The 26076-nt window shown below is 40.1% G+C and overlaps 1 protein-coding gene across 9 annotated transcripts in view; it reads left to right on the top strand.

The window, feature by feature from the left end:
- MTUS1 (microtubule associated scaffold protein 1) overlaps window positions 1–23695 on the top strand; it is a 132578-nt gene extending 108883 nt beyond the window's left edge. For 8 of the 9 annotated variants that reach the window (XM_027735365.2, XM_027735361.2, XM_027735366.2 and 5 more), the window contains 8 exons: window positions 5366–5432; window positions 13861–14075; window positions 14599–14704; window positions 15682–15755; window positions 15860–15955; window positions 18417–18533; window positions 19752–19849; window positions 20659–23695. In XM_027735365.2, the coding sequence (XP_027591166.2) occupies window positions 5366–5432; window positions 13861–14075; window positions 14599–14704; window positions 15682–15755; window positions 15860–15955; window positions 18417–18533; window positions 19752–19849; window positions 20659–20875 (990 nt within the window). In that variant the 3' untranslated portion in view covers window positions 20876–23695. Of the gene's footprint in view, window positions 1–4364; window positions 4546–5365; window positions 5433–13860; window positions 14076–14598; window positions 14705–15681; window positions 15756–15859; window positions 15956–18416; window positions 18534–19751; window positions 19850–20658 lie in introns of those variants that run through there. The other variant, XM_027735371.2, reaches the window with a different exon arrangement.
- The last annotated feature ends 2381 nt before the right edge of the window (window positions 23696–26076 follow it).

A 26076-nucleotide genomic window follows, 5' to 3' on the forward strand; every position in this document is an offset into this window, starting at 1 on the left:
CACATAAGTGCTTCCATTCTTTGCACTGATTTGTTCTATACGCTCCGAACAAATTTTATTTAGTCTGTTCTAATAAAATGCCTTTAAAAAAAATCACAGTGCTTTTATATTTAACACTTAATTTTCTACTCCTGTAAGTTTTGAGTCTTGAAATTACTTGTTTGCAAAGTTTTGTATTGCTGATGAAAATTAGAAGGCTGATCTACAGCTTTCGCAGTCAGATGTTTCCACCTGCCAGTTATGCCAGTGACAGGTACAGTTGCGGCCCTTTGCCTGGGCCTTGTGGCTGCCTGTCCACGTGCTGCAGACTGCTTGGGACCAGCATTGTCAGAGCCTTTCTCTGCCTTCTCTGGGCAGGCATCACGTTGCATCCCAGCATTAAGAAATGCGCATTCCAGTGTAGTTACTATATGTTTGTGTCATGGGAAAAGTCCACAACACGATCTGATTCCCTGAGATGTTTCACAGGCTAGAAGTGAGTTGTGTCTCTTCCTTTGCAATGTACTAGTGTGTTGCACTTTTTGGTTGCAGCAGTCCACAATGCTGCTTCTGAATCTGTTAATGGGGTGGACTAGGCAACTGTGGCAGTTTATCACATAGATACCGGTGTGACATAGCTGCTTGAAATTTAAAAAGAAAACAACTCCTTATATTTTGGTATACAAATGTGAACTTTTCAGTGTTGGTTCTTTTGAATTTTTCCTTCTTTAGTACAGCTCCAAAACAGTACATATTTCATTTCCCAAAGGAGTGTGTGCTTGTTTAAAATGGGAACTGTGATGTGTGGATAATTACTACCAGATGGGCGATGTTAGCTTATTTGGACACACATATTCGAAATCCGTTTTCTGCCATGGTTTGCTCTTTTATATTGAGTAACTGTTGGAGGACTTGCAGTTCTTAACATGGAGGAAAAACTTGCAAAAGGTAATTAGGACTTTCTGGCCAGGCACAGCCTATCTGTGGCTCTCAAAGCCTTGATTTGCAGGCAGAGCATGGGGCTTCCACACCAGTGCCACTCCACCTGCCCAACAGTAGGAGCGTGCAGGGAAACCTGAAATCAATAGTCTGACTAGTTGCACATCCTCTCAAGGAAATAAAGTTGCATGTTTGCTGTAAAACTGTGTGCTCCTCTGCCATGGAACTGTGGGATGGTTGAGGAATGCCCACTTACTCCAACTTGAGAACTGCTCAGAACGTGACATCTTGGAGGTATGTTTTCTCTGTCTTCTGTGAAGATTTTTTTATAGGTACATAGCCAGGAAGGTTGGGTGCTTGGTTACAAATATCTCTTTTGTTCGTTCTGGAATATGAGCTTTTGTAGAGCTTCCTGCTTTTAAAGCAGAATGATGGAAACTGTTCAGACAATGATGTGTCCTCACCCTTGTTTGTATCTAAAATGACCCTAGGCTGGTCTGTTTGAATCTCAAGCTGTAGCAAAAACAGCTGGTTGCCAGGAAAAATGCTCTTAAGCCTGTAATTGGGCTGCATAACTGCCAACAAAACAAACACGAATGACAAATTTCGTAATTTATTCCGTTCCTGAATTGGTAATTTTTGTCATCTTGAAACTGTCATGTTCTTTAAAATCCTACCTTGGACCTCATCTTTTTCAAAAATGTTGTAACAGTATATCACACCCTCACAAGTGTCCTTGCTATGGGGCACACATTGCGCTGAACTTGCTTGTCAAATTTTCAAAACATGTGAAGGATTTTTAACTGGCTAATCTTTCATGTAACAAGAAATGTCCAAGTCTTCTTTATATACTGAGAGCTCTTTTGTAGCATCCAATAGCAGAGATGCATTGCCTAATATTACCTGTGGTAAACCTTTTATCCCCAAGTTCTGTTCTTGTTCCTTCCTATAGCTTCCGTGTTATAGCAGGGAGAACATTTTGGTTAGAGCTCAACCTACAACAGATTCTTTTTAAATAAGAAAAATAGGCACCCAGTAATCTACCTGATCTTGGCATAAATTCATAAATTGTACTGGAAACAATTGTAAATGAGTATGAAGACCCTTCTTGAGTCTCGGACAACTAATTGAGAATGATACCTATTGCCAGATTTATCTGGATAACAATGCCAAAATTGCTTGATTCCGTATGCTTCCACTTGGTTCTGCTCTTTCGATTTCCAGCATTGATTTTTCAACTAGAATCTTAACTAGATTAACTGAACATAAACTAGAAGGTTACTGTGGATATTCCAGCTCAAAGCACAGACACACTTTTCTTTAAATTAAATTCTGAAGACAGGCCCTTACTGGACTATTCAAGTGCTTTTGGTATTTTACTGCACTTAGATTTCAGGTTTGGGAAACTTTCATGTTTTCTTAGGGAAACCCCCTCATACCTGGAGCTTCAGTTCTCTCAGAACTTAGATAAAAAAGTGTGCTAGATTAACTGCTAGTCAGTCTGACTACTTCATGGGGCTGCTTAACCCCTTAGCAACTTAGTCTTCTTATTTTAGGCTGGTAGTCTCTATGGCTAGCTTTTTCTGAACGTATTCTTTAACAGGAGGTGATGATACAAGTCTGTCTGGATTTCTTGGATTTACAAAACTATGAATGGGCAAGCTAAAGATTGAGGCAACAGGTTAAACACCACCAGTAAAAAGCAACACGGGCTTAAGAGCAGCAAGAAACATTAAAAAAAACACTAACATTGCTTTAGTAGATTATTTTACATCGAGTTTTTAGTCTCAGCCTCTTGTTAGTCCTTAGTATATTCTGATCTCACATGCCCTTTTCTCATCAAATTTCTTTAACTAAAAGCAAATGCAAAATGTGTGGACCATGAAGAAGACAAGAATGTTAGCGTTTCCAAAGGGTCTGCAGCATGGTCCAGTCATTAGGGAAGATGTGATATGTTTTACTAAGAGTGTGGGCAGGAAGAAAGCAGGTTCGAGGACGATGACTGAGAATTAGAAGAAAGAATGAATATGCAAACCAAGGGGGCACTACAGGAAAAAAAATCGCCTATGTGTGTTTGTACATACTTCAGTAATGGACTAAGTTACTGCAAAAGCTTTGGAAAATCCCATCAGCATGAAAATAAGTGCTTTGGTAGTTAACTTGATTATAGATCCACTACATGGTCATGTCCCAGCATGTAAGGATGCAGCATTCACGTTTTCATCATGCTGTGTCCGTGGTGGGAACACAGGTGTTAAGCTGGAGTGAGATGACTCATCTCTCCTTTTTGAGCAGAGAAGCAGGGAAGACCAGGGTGAGTCCTTTCAATTAATGAGCTCTCTGGTATCCTGAGATTTACCATCGAGAGCTAGGCGTGGTTTTCAATCGTAGCCCACTGCCACTGTAAAAAGCCTCTAAGTGCTTAATATGAAATTACAGCACAGCTACTTAATAGCCCTACTAATGTGTCAGTGTCCAAATAACTGTTAAGACTGCTTAAACTGAGTAATTGAAAGGGAATCTTTCCCATTCAAGATCAAAAATATAAATATTTCTAGTAAAGGGCTGGCTGGTTGTTCTAACCAGCCTTTACAGCTGCAGAATAATAATATAATTAATAATAAAACTTGCAGCAAATGAGAGTGTGTAGCATAAAAATTACTCATTTCGATTAGTCTTGCGTCAGACCTTAATACATGACTGGTTTCTGGGTGCTCATTCTTCGTAGTTTTTCTTAAGAATGGTGTATTCTGCTGCTTTATTTGTTCTGCAGGGATGCAGTGAGTATTCCCTGCCTCCAGAACAGGGTGCTCTTCAGACAGTAGCCTGTGGTCAGGCTGCAGCAAGAGTGACCAAGAGGAAACAGGGAATCTGTTGTAAAGATGAGGTTTTCCCTGGGGAAAACCGGGTGCAGGTGTGGCCCTACCAGTCTGTGAGCTCCTCTGGTGTGGTCACTTGTGGACAAGTCTGTGTGATTTTTGGGCCAGTGTTTTGGGGGGGGGTTGCCCCCCCCTCTTTTTTTGCCTTCTTTTTTTTCTTTTTTTCTTTCCCCTAATGTATCCTAGCTAAAAGAAAAGCATATAAAATGAGTTTCAAGCTCTTTGCACGCACAGGGCCTATGAACATAAGCGTGGGCATTGACAGCAGCAAAGTCACTATATCTGTGGGTCTCCCGTTCAGCTCAGGCCTCCTGTGGCTTATTTGTGCATCAGCAAATTAGGTGTGAAAGCAGCGTATAGCAAGCTCGAAACGCCTGCGGAGAAGGACAGTGTTCTTTCTCTCTGTGATCCCGGCTGCCGCTGGAGCAAGCGGAGATCGATCGGTCTAATAATGTCTGGGGCTCGCCTTTCATAAAAGAAGGGCTGTGGCTTTAAGTAATCGCTGGCTGCCTGTGCCAATTGCAGAAGCTGCAGTATCTGCCGCTGTCGGGAGCGCCCGGCGCGGCAGCAGGATAACCTGCGGAGGCAAGGTCCAGCCTGCGGCTCGGCCAGACCTGCCCGGCTCGGCGGTGCCGCCGCCCGCCGTCGCCGATGAGGGCCGGGGGGCCGAGCGGGGGGCTGCCGGCGCGGGAAGATGGGCTGCTCTAGCAGCAGGCTGTGCCTCTATTCTCAGTGTGCTGCAGCAAGGGTAATGAGTGTTTGTTTCACAGCTTTGCCGACGGCAGGGAGCAAGGTGAAGCACCCTGCCAGGAGGACGCGTGGACCTTGTCACCCCCACGCCGTGGCCATGGGTGTGGGGTGGCGGTGCCGAGCCTTGGAGCAGCCCTGCCGTGGTTGTGCCTGTGCCGCTCCTTGGGCTGCAGGTCTAGGGGCACGGGGGCCTGACCGGCCACCTTCCCTGGCCGAGGCACAGCTCCCGGGAAAAGCAGGGAGATGGGTGCTTCTGCTTTGTTATGATCTGTTCACAGATTCCTTATGATTCTCTCTGTGTAAAAAACACTATCTATCTTAACATTAAGAACTGTGAGCAGAAGGGTGGGTTGTATTCAACTTTGAACGGGGCTGTGCCTTTCCTTCATGGAAGACTGAGTGTTTAGCAAAGTTTTTGGTTTTGTGTTTGAGTAAGCTTAAGATAAATATTTAATGCATGCCTCTTTCACATATACACTATACTTCTGTGCCCTTGACAGCTATCAGTTGATTTGTTCTGGAGGCTTGTGTTGCTACACCCACCATAAAATATGTAATTAGTTGCTGCAAAGTAGGATTTTAATTGCAATGTTATCCTGGAAAAAGCTTTTCTTTGTTTTAAAGTATAACTTCCTTAACAACAGAAGAACATCTGTATATATTGTAACAGATGAACTGTTATCGTGATTCATATCTTGGCTTCTTGTTCCTGCCTCTTGTTTTCCTGCAGAACACATGTAAGTTAATTGTTGGAAGGTGCCCCACTCAGATCACTGGTAACCAAATGTTTGCATTTGTTTGTTTATTTTTCTCTGCAGAGGGAGGAAGCATTGAAACAGCGTAAAGAGTTATCTCAAGAACTAGTTAACCTTCGAGGAGAACTAGGTAAGAATTTATTTTTGTATTCTTCATTAGAACAAAAATGAAGCAAAACAGAAAGACAGATGCCCTGGTATTGTAATGACAGTCATTTAATTCCCTGACTGAATTCCGCTCAGAAGCTTTAAGCGCTGTGGAGCCCTGACAGCGTGACCCCAGGTTCACTGAATTCCTGGCACTGATCTGACTGCGCCTAGCGGGGCCTCCTTGCAAAACATGCATCTGATGACCCAAGCACTCGCTTTTTAAAAATGGGAGGATGGCTGACAGCATGTATACTTCTGTTTGATCCCTAACTTGTTTGTATGCTGTCTTCTAGAGATTTGCTGGCAAAACATTCATAAACCTGTAAAATATACTGCGCAAAATCTGCGTTTTTGCTGTAGTGACTTGTAGGTGGATGAGTGTAAAATTAAGGAAATGCTTTCAGGCTGATGAGATTAAGTCTTTGAACTCATCCTGGTGGGCAGCTGTAATATGAAATTGAGCTATAATGTGCAGGGGCTGGTTTAGCCAACTTTGAAGCTTGATTTAACTGCATTTAACTCAAAACCAGATCATTTTGTGAAGTGTAAAAAGTAATTGGATTGAAAATGATAGCACTTGAAAGTAAAAATAGTGTTCTGTAAAAACACACTTCTCTTATCATGAAGCCTCTTTAAAAAATAATAAAAAAAAAAGCTTTGAAACCAGAAGTAATACATGTGGAGCAGTTTCAGATACGACATTGATGGAGAAGTTGGAAACACTTCTTTTCACATGCTTTGAAAGTTGAGCATTGTCTCAGCCAAACAAGTGTGAGTGTAGGTCTCGTTAGATGCGGGTGGTGCGTTTAATGTTCAGATTTAATTTTTAGCACTGATTAATAAGGCGGAGGTTCCCTGGCAAGTGCTCAGAGTTGGAAGTGCAGTGGGAAGGGAGGGGTCACCCTGTCTCCCCAGCTGAAGCAACAGAGCACAGCTTCTCCATTTGCCACTGTTCCTGTCATCCAGTTTAGAGGGTTATTTAAAATGCAGTTTTCTAAGAGCTTTATTTGTTGTTGCATAAAGCTACAAGTGTGTGAACTGAGGCAGTATCACAAGCAGAGAAGGATTTGTAGTCTAAGTAGGTAGGTGAGAGTACCAAAGACACTGCAGAAATATGTAGTGTTTCCTTTCTCAGAACCTTAGTACTAAAAAGCTGAGGCTTTTCTAGAGCTTGGTGCTGTCTGGCATCTGTCAAGCTGCAGCTTTTTTTAACCTTCCTGCTGATATGAAGCACCTGGACTGCAGTTTTGCTGTTGTTCCGGCAGGTCTCTGTAGGGGTTGGCTTTGAAAGAGCCTGGCCTTCCTCTGCCTTTGCATCTCTCTCCCTGGGCAGCAGTGTGCCCAGCCATGCAATGAGCTAGCTGCCTGGGGACCTAAGCCAGCTGAGATCAGTGGCTTGAAGTGCTGTTTTGCCAAAGCTGCCTGGCCTGGCTCAGCATGTGCCTGAAGGAGCACTGGTGCTGGAGCAGAGAAAGGGGAAGGAGCAGGAGGGTGAAGGGTGGTGTCCCCCATCAGCTGCAGCCAGCACTTCTGCTACCCTAAACTGACAACAGAACTAGAGTTTTAGTGTGGAAATGGGCTTCTTACATCACTACAAAGTTGTGTTATAAACATTATAAACTAGGTGGGTTTTTTTAATGTACTTAGCATGACTTTCTGAGAAAACCCATTTGTTTACCTCATTGTGAAAATGACTTCAGAAGGATTGCTATTGGAGCAAGAAAATCTCTTCCATAGGCTTGCATCTTCAATATTATTTTTCCTTTATCAATCTAGGTACTATGTTTATCACTTACCTGGAAAGGGAAAATTTAGCTTAAATGGATGGACCAAAAGCTACTTTTACCCATTACCATTTTGGGGGGCTTCGGGGGAAGTTGAGGTACCTTTCTGCTTTGATTAACAGCCTGCTGAACTCATTCATGGTACTTCCTTTGCAAGAATGAATATGCCATTCAGTAGGTTGATAACTAGAAAAAAACTTCAAATATAACTGTGCCTGATGGATCTGTGACACCCAAGTGCACAGAGGTCTCAGACGGGGATGCTGCTGGATGAAATCGTCAGCTGGTCCCCTCACGGAGAGCTGAATTTCCTGGATCAGTTCTGCAGGAACATCTGAATGGCAGCCTCGGGCTCGCTTCCCTTTGTAAGGTTTCCAGACCATGGTTTCAGTGAAGCATTTATCTTCATGCGGCTTCTTTGTCTTAACCATGTCACACGTCTAGCCTGTCTGTACTGCTCTCCTCAGCATGTAAAGGGAGTGGATTTAATTGCAGAAATGAAAAACTACATAGGTCTTCAATTGTATGTAGCTTTAAAAATAATAACTAGGTTTGGGTTTTGTGGGGTTTTTTAAGTTAAATTATTCATTTGTTGACAAGGTGTGAGAAAGGTATTCTTGTAACAGTAGCTTTAGCTGAAAATAATCAGCTTAAATACACACCTGCTAATCAGCTTTCTATTGACACTGTTAAATGGCTATAGCTGAACTTAACATTTCCATAGGCTGTTTTGACCTAAGTACTGTGAATTTTGATTCACAGTAGGATCTAGGCATAGGTTGTCTCAGACAGTGCAGTTTTAATCTTATTTGGCGATGTGGACGTGTTCCCTGGAGTCCCAGCTCCATGGTTTTAATGCCCGTTGGTTTGCACTTGGGGGACAGTCTCAGAAGAGGAACCTGGTGTGCCCAGCTCAGTGTACTCTATGCCCTGCATGTTGCCAAGTTTAAGAGGAACATGAAGGCCCCTGCAGCTTGTACCCTGCACAGTTTGGATTCATCAGCTTCTTGCTTTGAAGTTTAATTGTGCGCACTCCCAAGCTCCTGGATTTACCTTGTAAAACCAATTTGGCTTGCTGTCAGATGGTCTGTTTTGCTGGGTTATTCCATACGACCCTTTCTACCAAAATACCTTTGTTTAATGACTTGAATACGCATTACCATCCCAGAATGGGCCTTTGGCAGTGACCATGTGGCTGTGCTGTGACCGTAGGGCAGATGGTTACCAGACACTGCTCTCTGCTCTCACTGGCTGGAAATGCATGCAAGGATTAGCAATGATAAGTATTTGGGATGGGCTTTTCCAAAGGCAGTTCAGATTCATTAACAATTGGGTTCTGAACTTGGGTTTCCTTAAAATCTCCAGCTACAAAGACTAAACTTCATGATTTGAATGTAAATGCCTTAGTTCTGGGAGCCTGGAGCAGGTAGGGATGTCCTGCTTGTCACCTGGTTTCCCTTCTGAAGAAGCAAGCTAAGTGTATAAATTATTTCTAGTTCCTTGTTTAATTACGTAAGTAGAAATTGCAAGAGCTGCATATTTCTTGAGAGGTACGAAACTACTCCTCTAAATTAATTGCTCTCCAAATTGTTTCAGAGCCTCTTTGCAACCATGCTGGATGTGATCCAGCTCAGTCCTGCTACAAAACAGCAGGTGCAAAGCTGACTCAGCCTGTGCCTGTCTTGGCCCTTTGAAAATTGCCATTCGTGAGCCTTTCTCTGTGGCCTGGAGCAGCCCGAGTGTACCCTGTACAGCCAGACAGATGCTGATCCCCTCTCTCTCCCCTCCAGTTGCTGCATTGAAATTGATAAACTATTTTTTTCAAAATACCTTCATACTCTCTTTTTGTTAATAATAAATTATCTTCTGAATGCTTTGGAGGTTCAGATAAAAGAGACTATTGTGTTTTACAGACAGGTGGAGTGAATGTGATTTGTTTTTCAGGGTAAGGTGATTCTTAAAAATACTTAATAAATAATTCTTTCAATTATTTGAGGCTGGGCCTAACTTGCCACACGTCATACACTTGCTTGCTGACACTTGTAGCGTTTGCAGCATTGGGGGTGGGAACTTACTTCCTGATAAGTGAATGCTTCACATATTTATTCAATCATACCTACTTAAATGTAGCTTACAGCAGGCTTTTTTGGTCTACTTGCCTCATCTCAAGTTGTCCAAGAATAAAAATACAAAATGTGGCTTAACGTCCTGTATTGTTAGCCTCATTATAGAAGTAACACCAAGAGAAACTTGGTCAGAAACTTGAAAGCTTGTTTGGGTAGAATTTTCAATATTGAGAATCTGCCAAAAGCATAAATTAGTTATTAGATATATTTAAAAATATATATTGTATGGAGAAGAAAATGAGCCTCTGTGACTACAGTAGACTTTATGGTCAAGTGAACATACATCTTGCAGTCTGAAATACAACATCCGAGCAATGAAGTGTTAGTGCAGTATAATGTCACTTAATGCTAAATACTTGGGGTTTTTTGTGGTAATTACCCCCCTTTTCACATCCTCTCATCTATTACAATGCTGCCAGCTTACTGTCCTAGTGAACTCAGTTTCAAAATTGCAGTCAGTCTACTGCCTTTTCATAAATCATAACTAGGCCAGTGAGTGACTTGGACAATTTTATGAAGATAACTATTTGTTACAAACAATTTAATACAGGGTTCAAAAAAAAAAATCCAGTATATTTTATCCTCTTAGCATTAGGTTGTGGTGACTTTTAGGGGGAATGTAAGGTGAAAAACGTTTTATCTAAGCAGTTTAGCCATAAGGACTGAATTGCATGATGAATGGTTTATAATTAGAAAAAAAAATTGACAGGAGATTCTGCACAATTGTAAGGTTTTACCTCCTGGCTACTTCTAGTGGAAACATGAAATACATTTTTTGGGGATATGAAGGCAACTTTTGTAGTCCTCTCCTTCAGCTGGAGCTAGTGTTGATGTGGTTTGGTTCTGCTGCCGTTTGCACTATTGCAGGGTGTTGCCATGTGCCTGGTTCTCCACGGTTCTCTCTTGCAGGCATTTGTTTTATGATTTTGGCATGTAAAAAGCTTCACAATGAAATACCCAAGATGCAAGTGGCCACTGTTAACTACTACAGATGAGTGTGTCAAAACCAGCATTTCTGCTCTGAAGATATGCTCTTACCAAATCTCAGAAACTTCCTGTGATTCCCAAAAGTCATGGTTCTGCCCAAAAGAACCAGGCTCTTCATTTCTAACAGTTTTAAGAAGCCTAAAAACCCAGAATAATCTTGCTCCATGTTGTAATAATACAAGGAGAGACTGTTGTATAGTTGGGAGGAGAGACTGAAACAACTGGGGGGGGGGAATATTTATGGCTCCGCTATTTGAATAAAGAAGTAAATATTGCTTCTGGCTGCCAAGTACAGCATTCCATATGCTCTATCCTTAAAGCTTAAAACGGTTTAGTGTTACAGGTAAGATTGAACAGACCATGAACAAATGGATAGTGCATCTTTTCATCTCTGTGGCTCGATTTTTATCTGAAATGCTGTTGAACCACTTGTTCCCTGTTACTTTTTTTGCTCAAGGTTTGTGGTCTGATGTGTGGCATAATGAAGATGTGGAATTGCAGAGGAAAGCACTTTAAGAAGGGAAAGGAAGCACAGTAGTAGTATACAAAAGTGCTGAAGTATGCCCTTCAGGTGTCTATGAAGTGGCTGAGAAGTTGAAATGGAGATATGTGTGTGTGTGTGTGTGTGTGTGTGTGTGTGCTACTGGAAAAGCACATGTTCCAGTTACAAATTTTTGTTTAAAGTTAAGCATGAATTCAATGAGAAGATTCTTAAGTTGAGTAGCCGTCGAGTTTGATTAGTCAGGACTTGTGCAATATCTCCTTCCAGTGGATAGATGGCCAAACTAAGCAATTAGGGACAAATCATGAAAAAGGTAACTTTCTTAAAAGAAGGCAGAACACAGTCATAAAATACATGATTCATTCTGGAGATGGATAGGGCTGTGCAAAATATTTGCTGCAGACACTTCAGTCTCAAGTATTGAGACAAAGTTTGGTTTATGGGACTTCTCATAATTTCAAATTAACAATTCGCTAGTTGGTGCTCTTGCTGAAGCTTCATGCTTCACATGCTCCGTTTCTTGCCACCACCATTATACTGGGAGCTCACTGGTTGTTTAGTAGTTCTGCTGCTTATTTGGATGGCAGAGATTCACGTCGGGCTTGCGATCCACAAGGAAGCATTGCAGCCTCCAGCTTTGTGGAGGCCAGACATTACCTTTAAGGTAACAACATTTAACTGCCAATGTAAGTTTTAAAAGTTTTTGTTTGCCTTTGTAACATTAGTCTTCTCATAAATCTGAATTGCAAACTGCCTGAAGGGGAACTGATGCATCTATTTTCTTTGACAAAGGTGTGGTTTGCTATTTGCTTTTTTCCTGAAGTGCTTTGCATCATCTGAAGCTCCATGTGCTGACATTTAAAGATAAGGCAACGACAGGCAGCACATTCTTTTAGCTAAATGGAGGCAAATTAATAGCTCTGACCTTGCAAATAAAGAATTTAATGCTTGCTCTTTCCTCTGTTGCTTTTAAATGAAGTGGATCATGTGAAGCATTTTGCTACAGTTACCTTAACTGAGGCATGCAAGTTGCCTGCCTCTCAGCTATGCCCTTACTCTTGCTGTAGAAGGTCAGATCCATGTGCATGTGGTTGGCTCTATAGTGTCTCAGTTTGCTGCCTGGTTCTTTGCATTATAAAGTGATATCCCCTAACAGTGATGTTTTCTCTTCCCCAAAAACATGACAATGCAGTGCATATATATTCAATAACTTTATGCCAAGGCAATGTTATAGAAGTGTAAATGCTAATTTTTCCTTTTTTTTTTTTTTTTTTTTTCCCAAAGGGAGCAGTTGTAAGAGAAGTTTGTGGAAGGAATAAAGATAGGAAAGTAAAAATTTTTCTTGGTGGTGGTATAGAAAGTATCAAAAACTCTGAAATCTGCTTGGGTTGCAGGGAATGTTGTGGTAGGTTTCAGCTTAGCCTCTGTTGCATTATTGCCAGAATGAAGAGCTTGGCTTAAATCTGTCCAGATCAGCAGATCTTTCACACAGACCCAGCACTGTTAAGCTTGCTTTTAAGCCTAAATCACGTGCACATCAGTTTCCACGCAATACAGCTCACTCTCTTAATGCTTTCTAGTTCAACTGCAGGTTCCAAGTGATGGTAGCAGGGCCAAGACTCTTTACAGTTTCCTTAAAAGAGAGTGCAGGTGTCATTTATTGAGTTACTCACATGCTTTTAATGAGCTGTAGCAAAGAAGGAATCAGATGTGTTACTGAAGGCGCTCTGCTGGGGCAGGCTGGTTTCCCTCGAGCTGAGCCCACTACTGCTTTGGGAATCAGTCCTTGTAGATGCTGTAATTGATTTATTTAAGACTCAAACACAGCTGTGATGAAAATGCCCTGTACTGCCTGTACAAAAATCCTTAAATCTTCCTGTACTTTTACAGAGTTTATGTTTACATTGTTTGGGCAGTGTGCCAAACTGCTGAGAAGTGCATGCGTGCATGACGTCTCCTGTCTTTGAGGATCACATTAAGATTTTAGTTGATTTTTCTCTTGAGCAGTCACTCATCTGACTAATTTATTTTAAACCAAAGTACTGGAGTCCATATAGAAGCAGTTTTGCTCAAGGTCAGTGATTACACTCTTGTGTTAGAGATCCTGTTTCACCTTGCTTCCAGGCTTTGCGTGCAGCTGGAACTGCGAAAGGCGTTTGCTGCAGTCATATTAACAGTAGGAAAGTGACTCCTCCTATTCGGGCCTGTCTGGCTGGAGATGGGAATGCTAAATTTCAAACTCAAAAAATAGAAGTTACTAACTTCTGTTTTGCCTTTTAACCAGCTGCAAATATGGGGAGACAAACCTAGGCAGTCTTCATAGCATACCTGTGTTAATACAGATGTAAAGAGAATTACACAGCATTTCTCTTTGCTTAATACTCTATACTTTTTGGCTAAAAGTGTTCTGTATCTTGCGTATTTAAATATCTCAGACATACAAACATTAGCAGTACCTTTCAGGTTGGCAGTTCTGTATCGGGCTGTGCATGTCAGGCCAGAATTGCTTCTCTGCTGTATAGCTGAGTGTGAGTAACATTGAATGTGTAGTTTTCAGGATATTAAGACTCTCAAATTTAGCTAAGTGGTTTATATATAAAAACATAAAGTACTCTGACAAATAAGCTACTGAAATGGGATCAAATTAGGTGAAGTAGCAAATGCAATTAATTTTTTTATTGGAGCACTTCAGTCTGTCTCTTGAGACATTCATTCTTCTATGACATGACAAACTGTCACACTTGTGCTTTCTGTGTGGGTTTGTGGCTTAACTAGATTGAATTAATTCGCAGTATAAGAAACACTGAATTTAATATTTTTGCAAAGATCTTTTCATGTGTCCTTGGAGGTGGCACACATCTCATGGATAAATCATATTTGTCTTTGTATATCCATGTTGCTGTGCAGTGTGTTCACTGTCTTTAATACCTCTAAATGAAGATGTGACATTAGTATTGAACTTGATCCAGTTACTTTTTTTTTTCTCTTTTTTTCTTTTGACATCTTCAGTAACCACTTCTGCAGCTTGTGAGAAATTGGAGAGAGACAGGAATGAACTGCAAGTTGCTTATGAAGGGTTTTTGCAAAAGTTAAACCAGCAACATCATGATGACTTAGCTGAGCTGGAGGAGAGGCTTAAACAGTTTTACACTGCAGAATGTGAGAAACTCCAAAGTATCTGCATTGAGGAAGCTGAGAAGTACAAAGCACAACTCCAGGAGCAGGTTTGTAATATTCAAAGCAGAGAAGTTCTCTAGCAATTGATTTCTGCTACAAATGAGTCTTCAGAGAATCTTGGGTTTTCTAATAAGAGAGCTTCTTTATTTAATGTGAAACTCTACTTCACTGCAGCTATAAAAATACTACTACATTAAGCTGTACAGATCTTAAGCTTATGTTTAAACGTGGTAAGATTCCTTGTGTTCTGCCAGCTTCAGCAACTTCTAGAGCTTCACTGGATATTTGAGGCAGCTTGAGATTTAAGATTTATAGAAACACACCTGCCCTCTGACCTTGCTTTGCAACAACTCCATGTGTGTGACAGATGCATACATCATCCTGTTGGTAGTGGTAAATTGTAAAGCATCATTTTCATTTACTGAGTGTTGCACATGGCTTAGCTTCTCCTGTTAAATCCTACTAAACCATTTAAAATGTACTCAATGTACTACATAAAGACATCAAAACGATGCTTTAAACAAGGGTTGATACACGTAAGGGGAGAAAAATCATGTTGTCATATTGCAGGTGGACAACTTAAATACCACACATGAAAGCTTTAAGCTGGAACTCGAAAACAGACACTCAGAAAAAGTAGAGGAGCTGAAAAAGGAGTATGAATCCTCTTTTTCAGGCAAGTATTTTGTATTCAAATACACATGCTATAGTATTGCTAGTCACAAACAAAAATATTTAGGCTTTCTGATCAATATGTCCACTTCATTGTTCTTAGTGGCCAGCTGTCTTTAAAAACATTGGCTGAATTCCTTCCTTTGGAACTAACAAGCCTCATTTTACATACAGCAATAACCATGATCCCATTGTAGTTGAATGAAACTTTTAAAACCGTTTGAGTGGAAGTGACTTTTTCTTTCAGTAGAAAATGTCTGAATTGCCCTCAATGTCTCCAGTGTCTGGTAATTCCTCCTACTCCCTAGTTCAATAAGGAGCACCTCAGAATTGAAACTGAGGATAAGTAGGTTGTATGCTTTCCAGAATGACATGGACATTATACACTGGGTACAGTACACTGGGGCAAAAGTGGTTCTTCAGGGAGGGGGTGGTGAGTGTGCTCTAGGTTTAAATGACATTGTATCTCATTAATTTAAGTGATGATGATTTCCATCCTCCTTCCAACTCCACTTGATAGCCAAATTTCCAGTGACACTTCTGTGTCTTCAAAACTGGTGACACTTCCACTGCTGTCAAAGAGCAAACTCCTCTGCATAGCATCTCTGAAGGAGGCAAGGAAATTTTTTCTAGAATCTTGTAGAGGAACACAATTTCAGTTTTTGCTGTGTTTCCTTCTAGAAACTCAGCTTTTTTCAGATGTGGCCAAATCCATTTGCTGCACACAGATGAATGCTTTCAAAACTGACATGCTCTCAGCTAATGAAATGGGGATATGCAAGGGGACAATCCACAAATATGAAGTGGCAGTAAATCTGATACTTCATACATGCTTTGCATCATTTAATGATAAATGTTCTTTCTGTATTGTCATTGACTCTGCATCTGTGCATATGTGTATAGGCTGGCTTTACAGGCTGTTTCTTTCCAAAAGAATTTTCACTTCTTATATTAAAAATCTGCAAAAATAATTTGTTTCAGAGCTCAAGAGCACCCATGAATCTGAAAGGAAGTCACTTGAAGATTCTTTTAAAGAGAAGCAGGAATTGCTGGAGGTTTGTTAAAGGCTGGGGTCACTGCAACAGTCTAAAACTTGAAAGGCAGTTTGGAGATGTGCAGTCAGTTCTTGACCTAACTGTACCGTGTATTTTCATTTCAGAAAAAAATCGATGAACTAAAAAGTGAAAACGACTCTCTGAGTGAGAAGCTGAAATTAGAAGAACAAAAACAAATAGCCAAAGAAAAAGCCAATGTTGTAAGTCTTGATCTTCAAAAGTAATGTGGATCTACAGATCTTGATTGGGGTTATTCCATAATATGAAAGGTTTGCAATCAAGCCTGATAGGACTCCCATACTTAGTAATATTTTATGTAAGTGGCTCATCTGCCAGTTTTTTGCAAGCACTGTGATGCTGTCTATGAATTTTACCACTATAAATCTATAAAGCTGTTGAGTATCTAAGTCAGGGGTGTAAATAATACCCTAAGCTAAATTGAAGACCTATGTGTATGCAGAAGTTGTGCCACAGCTTTTTTCTGGACAGTTGATAACTGTTCTAACAGTGCTATGATCAGTGTGGGCTTGCATCACTACTACAAAACTCTCTTCTTGTACTTGAGTCTTTAACACATTTATTCAGACATTGATTTGTAGTTGTTGCTGATTTATCCTTCAGATAAACTTTTTTCCTGCCTTTCCTCTCAAGGCTGCTGTTATCATTGATGCTCCTGGGATATAAATGTGCTCTTAGGTTTTTCGTGCACTGGGAGGGTTAGATACAAACATGCTTATCTTTCTGGTTACCCAGAAATAGCTGGAATACCAGTAGTATTGTTTATTCCATAAAGAGAAATTCCATGGCTAAAAACTCACCTAGGATGCCTCCAGTAGAAGTTGCCCTAGTTTTCACTGGAATTTAATTTGTTTGGGTTTTTTCTTCTTACTGCTTATTCTAGTGGCAGGACAGAGCTGCTGCAAGAAGAATATGCAACCACAGTATGTTGCTGTGATGGTGGGATTTTGAACTGTATTCCACAGGCATGCTCAGATCTTGTTTATGTTAAAGGAGCAATAGTCAAGTGCCTTTACAGAGCTGCAAATGCACTTTGCGTCCTGATGCATCATAAACTTGAGGCTTCTCTGTGGAGAAGTACCAGTTTGACTCAGCATACTCTTCTGTACTAAGCAAAAATTCTGCACTATCAGAATTTCCAATAGCCCTTTGAAGACAGAGATGTGTTTACAACTCTCTGGTATCCTTTAGATAGCATCACTTGATATTCCCAGCTTTTTTCTAAAAACTTATGTAGACCTTTCAGTCTTTTTATTTGGCTGTGTGTTCTGCTATGAGTAGCTCATGTGGGTGCTCAGATTAAACTTCAAAAAGACATTTTAAGACCACTGGGCTAGAGGAGGGAAAGACAATGAATTGAATATCGAACATACTGTAAGCTGCATTTAAACTTCTCAGGATTGCTTTTCTCCCTAGCTCCTGGCTTCCATGTAAAGTCACAAGAGGGAGGAAGGAATTGTCTGCTGCCTTCACTGAGGCAGCACAGCATGCTCCACCCCTCACACGGACTTCTGTTCAAAAGGGGTTAAACAAGAATCACTGATGCAATAGTCCTTAAAAACAGGCGGGAGAATGAACTGCATAGGTGATGGAGCCCCTGTTACCTGCAATATGTACTGTCCCTGTCCTTGTGGGACTGTGCCCCATAAAACTGCAGGCATTGCCCTCCAGTATGAGGTTTCTGGCGCAGCAGTGAAGCTGTTACTCAGTGCACTGCACCTGTATTCTTACCCAAATATACTAAAACAAGTTTTGCTTAGATACACAACGCACTTAAACATTGATTTGGCTTGTGTTCCACTTGGACTACCTGGAAATGGACGGAGATTTGCTTTACTTCTCCTTATTTTTGCCTGTGACTTTGCCTTTGAAAAGTAGACAATGTGTTTTATTCTGCAGTGTTTGAATGGTTCCTTACTCTGGAATATAGGTCCTTCAGGAAACCACATATGACCTTGCCCTGTCTCCCTCCTGTCCCCTCCACCTCTCAGAAAACAACAAAAAGGAAGAATAAAAAAGGAAGTCCTAACTTGCTGTATTGTAGATAAGTCATGGATGTACAGCAGTGCAAGATTTGTGTGTGCAATTGCATTGCCAGGCTTTAGCAGTAATGTAAAACTGAAAACTTTGAATTTCTGCTTATAAACCTTCGGACTCAAACCAGGGAAGATCAGTCAGGTTCTGAGGTTAAACTTCTGGTGCTTTTTTGAACTATTCCAGTGTCTGAAGACTCTTCAAATGTTTACTTTAATTATCTCTTGGGATGGGTTATGAGTAATATGAAATAAATTTTGGAACTCCTAACCTTAAAGGGAGCCTTTGGGCACTCCTGTGAAACAAGTTTTGCTGTGACAGCGTTAGTGCCTTGAGTCACAAGGGTTTTTCATGTCTGTGTATGAAGTGTTTTCTGAACAGCTTCTGAGGAAAACTGCAACTGTCCACCTACACCAAAGGAAAAACAAAGTCAGAGAAGAAGGTCGTATCAGATCTCGTTATTTATTCTAAACTGTTTGACTTGATTTCACTTAGAACAAGAAACAGTTGTTACCATAATTATTTTCTTGCTTTTTCTGAATAGCAGAGAAGCAACTAAATTGTTCCTGAAATTCAGGGCACTAAGCAAACTCTCTGGAAATCTTTCAGAAAAACCCACAGATTATGTACCTGGAACAGGAGCTGGAAAGTTTGAAAGCAGTGCTGGAGATCAAGAATGAGAAACTCCATCAGCAGGATATAAAGCTAATGAAGATGGAAAAACTGGTGAGTGTTTCTAGGAGTCTGGCAGATTGGGGTCATGTCTCTGAGTTGTGTTCTGATAATGACCTCGGACTGGTCAGACTCAACAAGAATTAATATTTTTTGTTTAACAGGAAACATGAAATCACGATGGGACATGCTCACGTTGTAGGTACAGCAGTCAGGGCTGTAATGTAAAGAGGGGGAAAGAATGCCCCGATGCTGTAAATGACCATGTTCTCTTTTTTACTTCCCTCTCTTCTCCCTCGTCCCTGGAGAAAAAAATCCTTACCTGCTACATTTGCTTGAGTGGTATGGAAGATAGATTGCACTGCCAGGAAAACATTAACAAGGAAATTATCCTAATTTAATAAGAAGGGATCAAATATGAAATAGAATAAATGTTGATTAGCTTAGGTCATTCATTTTAGCTGTTATCTTTAAGGTGCTACTTTAGCTGTGTGGACTTGCTCCTGACTGGTGTGTAATTCCACATGAAAAGACAATTTTGGGGGCAGAACTTGTAATTACTCAGCATGCTGTTATTTGTGTCAGGATGGGGTCCTTCTTCTGGGTGGGGCCTTCGAACACTGTTGTAATACTTGCTTAAGCAAGACTTTAATGAGGAAGTATAGAAAGAGGTTTGGATACAAAGGAATACATTCAAGTCAGTTGCTCAGTGTTGTACATCAGCATATGTTACCCTGGTCTACAGTTACTAGTAAATTACTAGCAAACCTTCATCTTTCCTGAGATGTTGGCCATAGTGTAGAAGCCCTTGGATTATCCAATCATTTATTCAGTTTTTCCCTAAAATGCAGTGGAATCAGGAGAGCAACAGAGAAAGCTGTTTACACAGGGGAGCTCCTAAATTTGGCATGTTACTGTGTTATTTCTAGACAGGCTTCTGTCTGCAACAGCTTCTAAAACTGCTGGCTGTCACTGGCAGAAGTTACTAGAATGTGCTGGTTAACAAGTAGATCCCTTATGCAGTCCTCTTTGCTGGCATCTAACCAGCACAAGTGGCCAAGTGCCAGTGTTACACAAGGATAAGGTAAGTAGGATCTATTTGACGTTACAGAACATTAAGCCATGGCAGCAGGTCAGTCTGACGTTATTTCAGGTTTTTATATCTACTGTTAACAAGGTCTACAAACTCCAGATTACGAATGTCTGTGATAGCTCAGTATTTTGATGAGCGAATGTATAGGTTTTATTTTAAACTGTGACCTTCTTTCTAAGGTGGAGAACAACACAATTTTAATGGATAAATTAAAGAAGGTTCAGCAAGAAAACGAAGAATTAAAAGCTCGGATGGACAAACACATGGAGCTTTCAAGGTGAAAAATATCTGTGGACTTTTAGATGTGATGAGAAAGAAATTTCTGTATAAATATTAGTGAATGCAGTTTTGTAGTACTGTGTAAAAGAACACATCCCTTTCTTCCTCACTTGTATCTCTACAAATGTGCATTCCTTTGTAGAAGAACAAGCAGGAACAGACTGTAAGGGGGTAAAGGCTCAGTATGTTCTTCACTGCTCAAAACGAACATTTCAGGGAAGAAAAAGCAACTTGGAAATACCCTTCTACAAAGATTGTCTCTCTTAAGTGAGCTAAACTTGTGTTTTAACCACTTCAGTGAGTGATTTGTCCCCAGTTTAGATCAGTGTGTTATATTTAACAAATATGTGTTACATTTATCCAAAATGTGTTTTATTTAGCAATAACAGTATTATTTAACATGAACAAAGCAGGTCTGAGGGTTCTCCTAACTTCAGCTTTTGCTTAAATCGATGGTCAGACTCTTCCAGTTCGCATCTTCTATGTAGAGCTGAGCCTGCAACAAGACCCAAAGGTTCCAGCACAGCCATTTAAAAACATCTATTACTTTAAGTAGGACAAGTCTTACTCTTCAGAAGTTTTTTCCACCCTTTAGGGATGTTTCTTATTGAGACTTTCTTCTGCTTTTTACAAGCTACCAGTTTAAATCCAGCAAGGATGAGAACATGCTATCCTCCCTTTAAGAATGGAATTTAGTTGTGAGCCAAGCAGGGGTTTATGCACTTTCAAACCTTTCTTTACAATTAAGTTCAATACTGTAGCTTTCAGCTTGGGTTATGTGTTCTTATGTAAATCTTCTGTTTGCAGGCAACTTTCTACAGAGCAAGCTGTTTTACAGGAGTCACTAGAGAAAGAATCAAAAGTAAACAAACGCCTGTCAATGGAAAATGAAGAACTTCTGTGGAAGTTGCACAATGGTGACCTATGCAGCCCAAGAAAACTGTCTCCGAGTTCTTCATCTGTGCCTCTTCAGTCCCCAAGAAATTCTGGTAACTTCTCTAGTCCTGCTGTGTCACCAAGATGACATCTCTTGAGAGAAAGAGGGGATTGCATTTCGTTTCTGATCTGCAGAACCAATCTTAATTTTAATCACAGGAGCAAGAGCTATATTAGCCGACTATGACATCTAAACATAACTGGAAACTATTCAGTGCAAAAATGGCGAGAAGAGACTGTGAATATGGGAGTAAGACATTCGCTCCTCCCAAAAAGACTTGTTTATGACCTCTATGGACATTGTTGCACAAAGCACTTAAAGAGCAAGGAAAGACTTGTTTGTTGCCTTTTCACCTAACTCTAAGAAGAAGCTCAGGGGCTTAGAGATAAAGATCACAACCTTTATAATATGTTCCTTATCACCGACACTTTTTTAAGGCCGTGTGTGTGTGCGCGTGTGTGTGCTGTGGATGGAATGGATGTAACACACTGTGCGTGTGTCTAATGCTGCCTTCTTTGCTGTGTACGTAATAAAGGATAAAAGCTGAAGACTATACTTCATTTACTTCCTTGATACTGTTGACAGTATGCATGCTTTTAGCAGAGTAGCCTTGCCCAGCAATGAGGAGAAACAGCCACTCGTACTGTAGGTTAGTTTCCTTCAGCTCTCTGGCTTCAGTTTGGTAAAAAAATGGCATGAAAAGCTTTGTCAACTGACTCATTAGTGTCTTGGCCAACCTAAGTATGCAACTTTGAATTAATTTTAAAAACAAACTGAATTGCAGCCGTATTTTGCATGGGTTCTTGGTTTTTTTCTCTGCCATTTAGAAGGAGACATTTTTTGCAGGATACAGTGGATTTTGGCTTTCAAGTCAACAGGGTTGTAGTCAGAACCACAGTAGCCCTCGAGGTCAGAAGTTCTTATTTGAGCTGCAGGTTTAGAAGCCTAGACTTTAGCATCTTACCAGTTGAAAAGGAATTGCTAATTTCCCAAAGCATCAAGTCCATTTCTGAGGATACACTAGATGTAGATTGGAAAGCCAAAGCAAAAAATGCAATAATTGTCACTAGGTGCATTCTTAACTCAGTTCTCGAGATGAATCTTAAGTAGTTGGTGAATTTCAATGTAGCTGGTGACACACTTACTTTGCCTTTTTAAGCATTAGGATTTGTATGAACATTCCTCAGGGTTGGCTAAATTCACCTGAGGAAGAGGGAAAAGGTGGTATCTGTGTATTTCGTCTTGCTAATTCTGCCATACCTTCCCTTTTAGACTGCAGGATATTGGTCTTTTGCTAGTATTTGGTGAAAGATCCTGTACTAGAGATTCTGTAGAGTAGGGGGGGAAAATTGTCCTGGCTGCTGGAACTGGAGGACAAGGGTGTCAGTGTTTCTGGAAATGTCACATGATGAGCTTTAGCTTCAACAAGGTATTCATTTAGCCTTGCTCCACCCTTGATCAGACCTGTTTAAGATATCTGCTTTTTACCTGCTAAACACAGATTCAACTTCAAATTGGTATTACAAAACCCTATCGATGTTTACAGTAGCTTGGGTTTTACAGTAGGGCCAGGACCACCGTTACAGTACTGGTTAGCAAATGCTGTTAGCTGGACATACAATTTGCCATGACAGTTACCAGTATCTGCTGAGTTTCCCTGTGTTTCTTAGTAGTTTGAGGACAGGAGTCAGGGGGGAGGGAGAGCATTCAGGGAACTCAACTGGAGAACCACTTCATTTTACCTGACTTGCAAAACCTTGGCTAGTACTGAGGAATACAGACATAGAAACAAGACTCTTAACAGTGCTCATACAGTAAGTAAATTTGTAATAAACTTGTGATTGACTGTTTCATCATTAAATTTACTTAATCTTTCATAACGTACAAGTTAAGGGTGCCATTTCTATAGAATATTATGCTTTCTTTTAATCCTTTTTAGGGCACTGTACATACCACTTACTGGTGGTTTCAGTACTTAATATGTTTTTCAAATTTAACTACGAAGATCCTGTGTTGGCTACAACTTGGCTTAAAGTATCTCTTGGAACATTCTTATTTTCTATGGTCAGAGATTTGATTGCATGTATTTGAGCTGAATGCTTTACAATAAATTTTTTGTACCAATTTAAGGATTTTTCTTCTGCTTGTATTAGTCAAATAATCTTTAATCTAAGGAGGAACATTCCTCTTGCTACTAAAAACTCTTAGTGCCTGCTCAGCACAGCAGAACAGCAATAGTGAAGCTTCACTGCACAAATTAATGTTCAGCTAGCCCTTTGAAAATGCTACCCTTGCTACTCTAATGTAAGTAGAAGTTACACAGAGCTTGCTTGTGATTATTAGCAATTCAGTTTGAGTTGGCCATTAACAAAAAAAAAAATGTAGATTAGGTACTCAAAGTGCATATGTCTGGTAAAGGCATCCTACAGAACTCATTAAAATGCTCACCTTATTCAGGAAGTTTTGTGTGTGAGAAAAGCCACAGTTACAGTTTAGCAGTCTAAGAGGTCATGTCACAAGAACAGTTGTCCAGCCACTGGTAAGAACTTTATTACATTAGTTGCAAAGTAATGCCTCAAATAAAACATGCAGGAAGATTGCATACAAGTGTTTGAAGGTCAGATATAGCATAGCCCTTCATGTAACAGAGCAGGGAAAGCTTTTCCAGGCTACTGGTACAGAAAAGTAAGTATGGTATAGTAAGTAATACAAAGACTGTTCATTTGTTGATAATTTCCCACAGTGCACAGGAGACTCCTCATCTCTAAATTGCTTGCAAGTAAAATCTTAAATGCTTTTATGAAGAAATCAAGACTGCTTGTATATAGAAATCAGACTACAAATAACACCTGTTCAGTGTTTGTCCTTTTGGTCTCAAAGAATTAAATAATTCTATTAATCTGTAAATACTGTTTTAATGTTTTTCTGTTTGAATATCAGTATTTCAAGCTTTACCTTGGGTACCATGTGTTAGCAAAAGCTTTGTTCAGTGCAGTAACTTTTACATATTTTTGGGTTAGAAGTTAGAAGCCTGCTCACCACAATCATAGACCAAAGGTCAAGCAATTAAACAAGTGATTTTCTTCAGATACTGAACTTTAACTAGTAGTTCTAACTCTAATGATAAGCTTCAAAGGAAGTTACAGTGACATTTGTATCTGTACCAAGTAGTTTCTTGCCATTCAAACTGTTCATAATATGGTTCACCTTCAATTCACCCTTCAATACTTTTCTCTAAAGGTCGTTGTATGAGTTGCACTGTATTTGCTGTAAAATTTGAGGTGAATCATTTCCTTAAGCTAAATGAAGATGTTTCTCATTGCAAACACCAAAGACACTTGCATGTAAACTGGTATCATGCAATTTATGCAGGAAATTCCTTCTAGACAGTAAGTAACCACTATATTTAAAACTGTAGTTGCCCAACAGCCAGGAAATCATTTAGGGCTGAGCTGGAGTTAAAAAGGTCATTAGAAAGTCAGGATAATCACTGAATGTTTAAGAAACAAATACCCTCTGTCCACTGCTGCTGCCATGCCTCAGAAGAGCAGTGACACAGGTATGGAAATGGAAAGAACAGTACTGGCAGCTTTAGGCATGTAACCTTGACAAGTCATTTACATTTCATTTCCTAGGCTTCATTCTCTTACCCTGGGTCACTGTTCATTTAGGTGGAAATGTGTAACTGCATCAGCCCTGCCCAGGAGGTTTTTAGTAAAATATATAGTAAAATAATTCTCATAGTTTTAAATAAGAATTATTTCAGTGCTTGGGAGGAAGGACAGGGGATGATGGACAGGACATGACACTTGTGACTATTCTTCCTTAAAGGCACTGCTTCTGTAGTTGTTATCAGTCACGAGAACTGCACCTGAGGGGACTACTCAAGCTATGTGATTTAAGCCATCTCTTCCTCTCCTGCCACAATGTGTTCAATGAAGTGATGCCACCACATGAACCACTGTGCTATGAACAAGTCTGGGCAGGTGGCACGATCTCCCACTTGCTACATATTCTGAAGCAAATCAATTGTTGAATTAAAGGCTCAAATGCACTTTGAACTACAGTTGTAGTTCAACTTAGGAGTTGTGCCAGCTTCCTAAATTTCAAAGGGAAATGCATTGTTCTTATAAATGGAAGTGCTAAAAAGGAATTAATACACTGCACAGACGCCTCCAGAAGATAAGGGATTCTTAATTTGGTCAGATTAAAAAAAAAAAAAAGATACAAAACCAATTTTTCCCCTAAAAAATGGTACAAGGACCTTTTTCAGGTATGACATTGTATAACTTGTTTAGTCATTTGGGTAACACTGTAATGTTCTTGATACATTTTAACAGATTAACAAGAATCTGCCTCTTACACCTTCAAGGTTGGTCCTGCTGCATACCATGTTTAAGTTTTTTTTTGTAGATACCTTGATTCCAGAGGCCAGAGATACTATAAGCACCTGGGGAGTGTTGTCCATGAAGCCTGTTAACATGAGACCTGCATAGAACCATTTCAGTCTTTACTGCGGGTATTTATCAGTTACATTAATTTAGGTTCCTGCATGCTGAGGAAAAAGTGTTCAGCAAGCTTGTTTAACGTTTTCATTAGCTACACTATTCAAGCTTCTGACTTTACTGAGAAGCTGCCATTTTTACATTAGCTCTTACATCTATCACTGCTCAAAACAGTGCTGTATGCATTTGCTCAAGGGTCTGAATTAGCTGGAGCACAGTGTCACCTCAGGCCTTCACAGAAGAAAGCGTTAGGAATTCCAGTCAAAGGCATGCTGAGACAGACTGAAGTGTGTGAGCAAGGGACCAGTTCCTGGTTTGGTTCCTCATATGCTCAGAATAACCTGTTTGTCACATGCCTTATAAGTAAAATGCATCAAATTTTTCTTGTCATTCAATTCCGCTACTGAGAAGTAGATTTGTATTGGAAGTTCTAGCTTACATGAATTTGGTGCTCGAGGCTAGGAAGAAAAAGCATTGCCAAAATATCCAAAAATGTTGTTACCAGGTTCTTAACTCTTCCTCTGGCATGTCTCTTTCCTTGCATTAGTTACTAAACCCAGTGGCTTATTTATCCAGTTATAATTCTGTGTAAATGAAACATCTTTCCTTTTCTCCTAAGTAAATCAATACAATCAAGTTGAACTTATGAACCTAAGAAGAAATTCTGCTGTATAATTGAACATTATTCTAATGTTACATTTGCTTTTTTTTCTTCTGTAAATGATAGTATATATGTATAAATGCAAGTTTTACCTTTAGCAACCGTAATTCGCTACATAAGTT

The sequence above is a fragment of the Pipra filicauda genome, unplaced genomic scaffold (assembly GCF_003945595.2).
Source record: "Pipra filicauda isolate LSUMZ 115617 unplaced genomic scaffold, ASM394559v2 scaffold57_size4234018_pilon, whole genome shotgun sequence".
In the NCBI taxonomy this organism is placed as follows: domain Eukaryota; kingdom Metazoa; phylum Chordata; class Aves; order Passeriformes; family Pipridae; genus Pipra; species Pipra filicauda.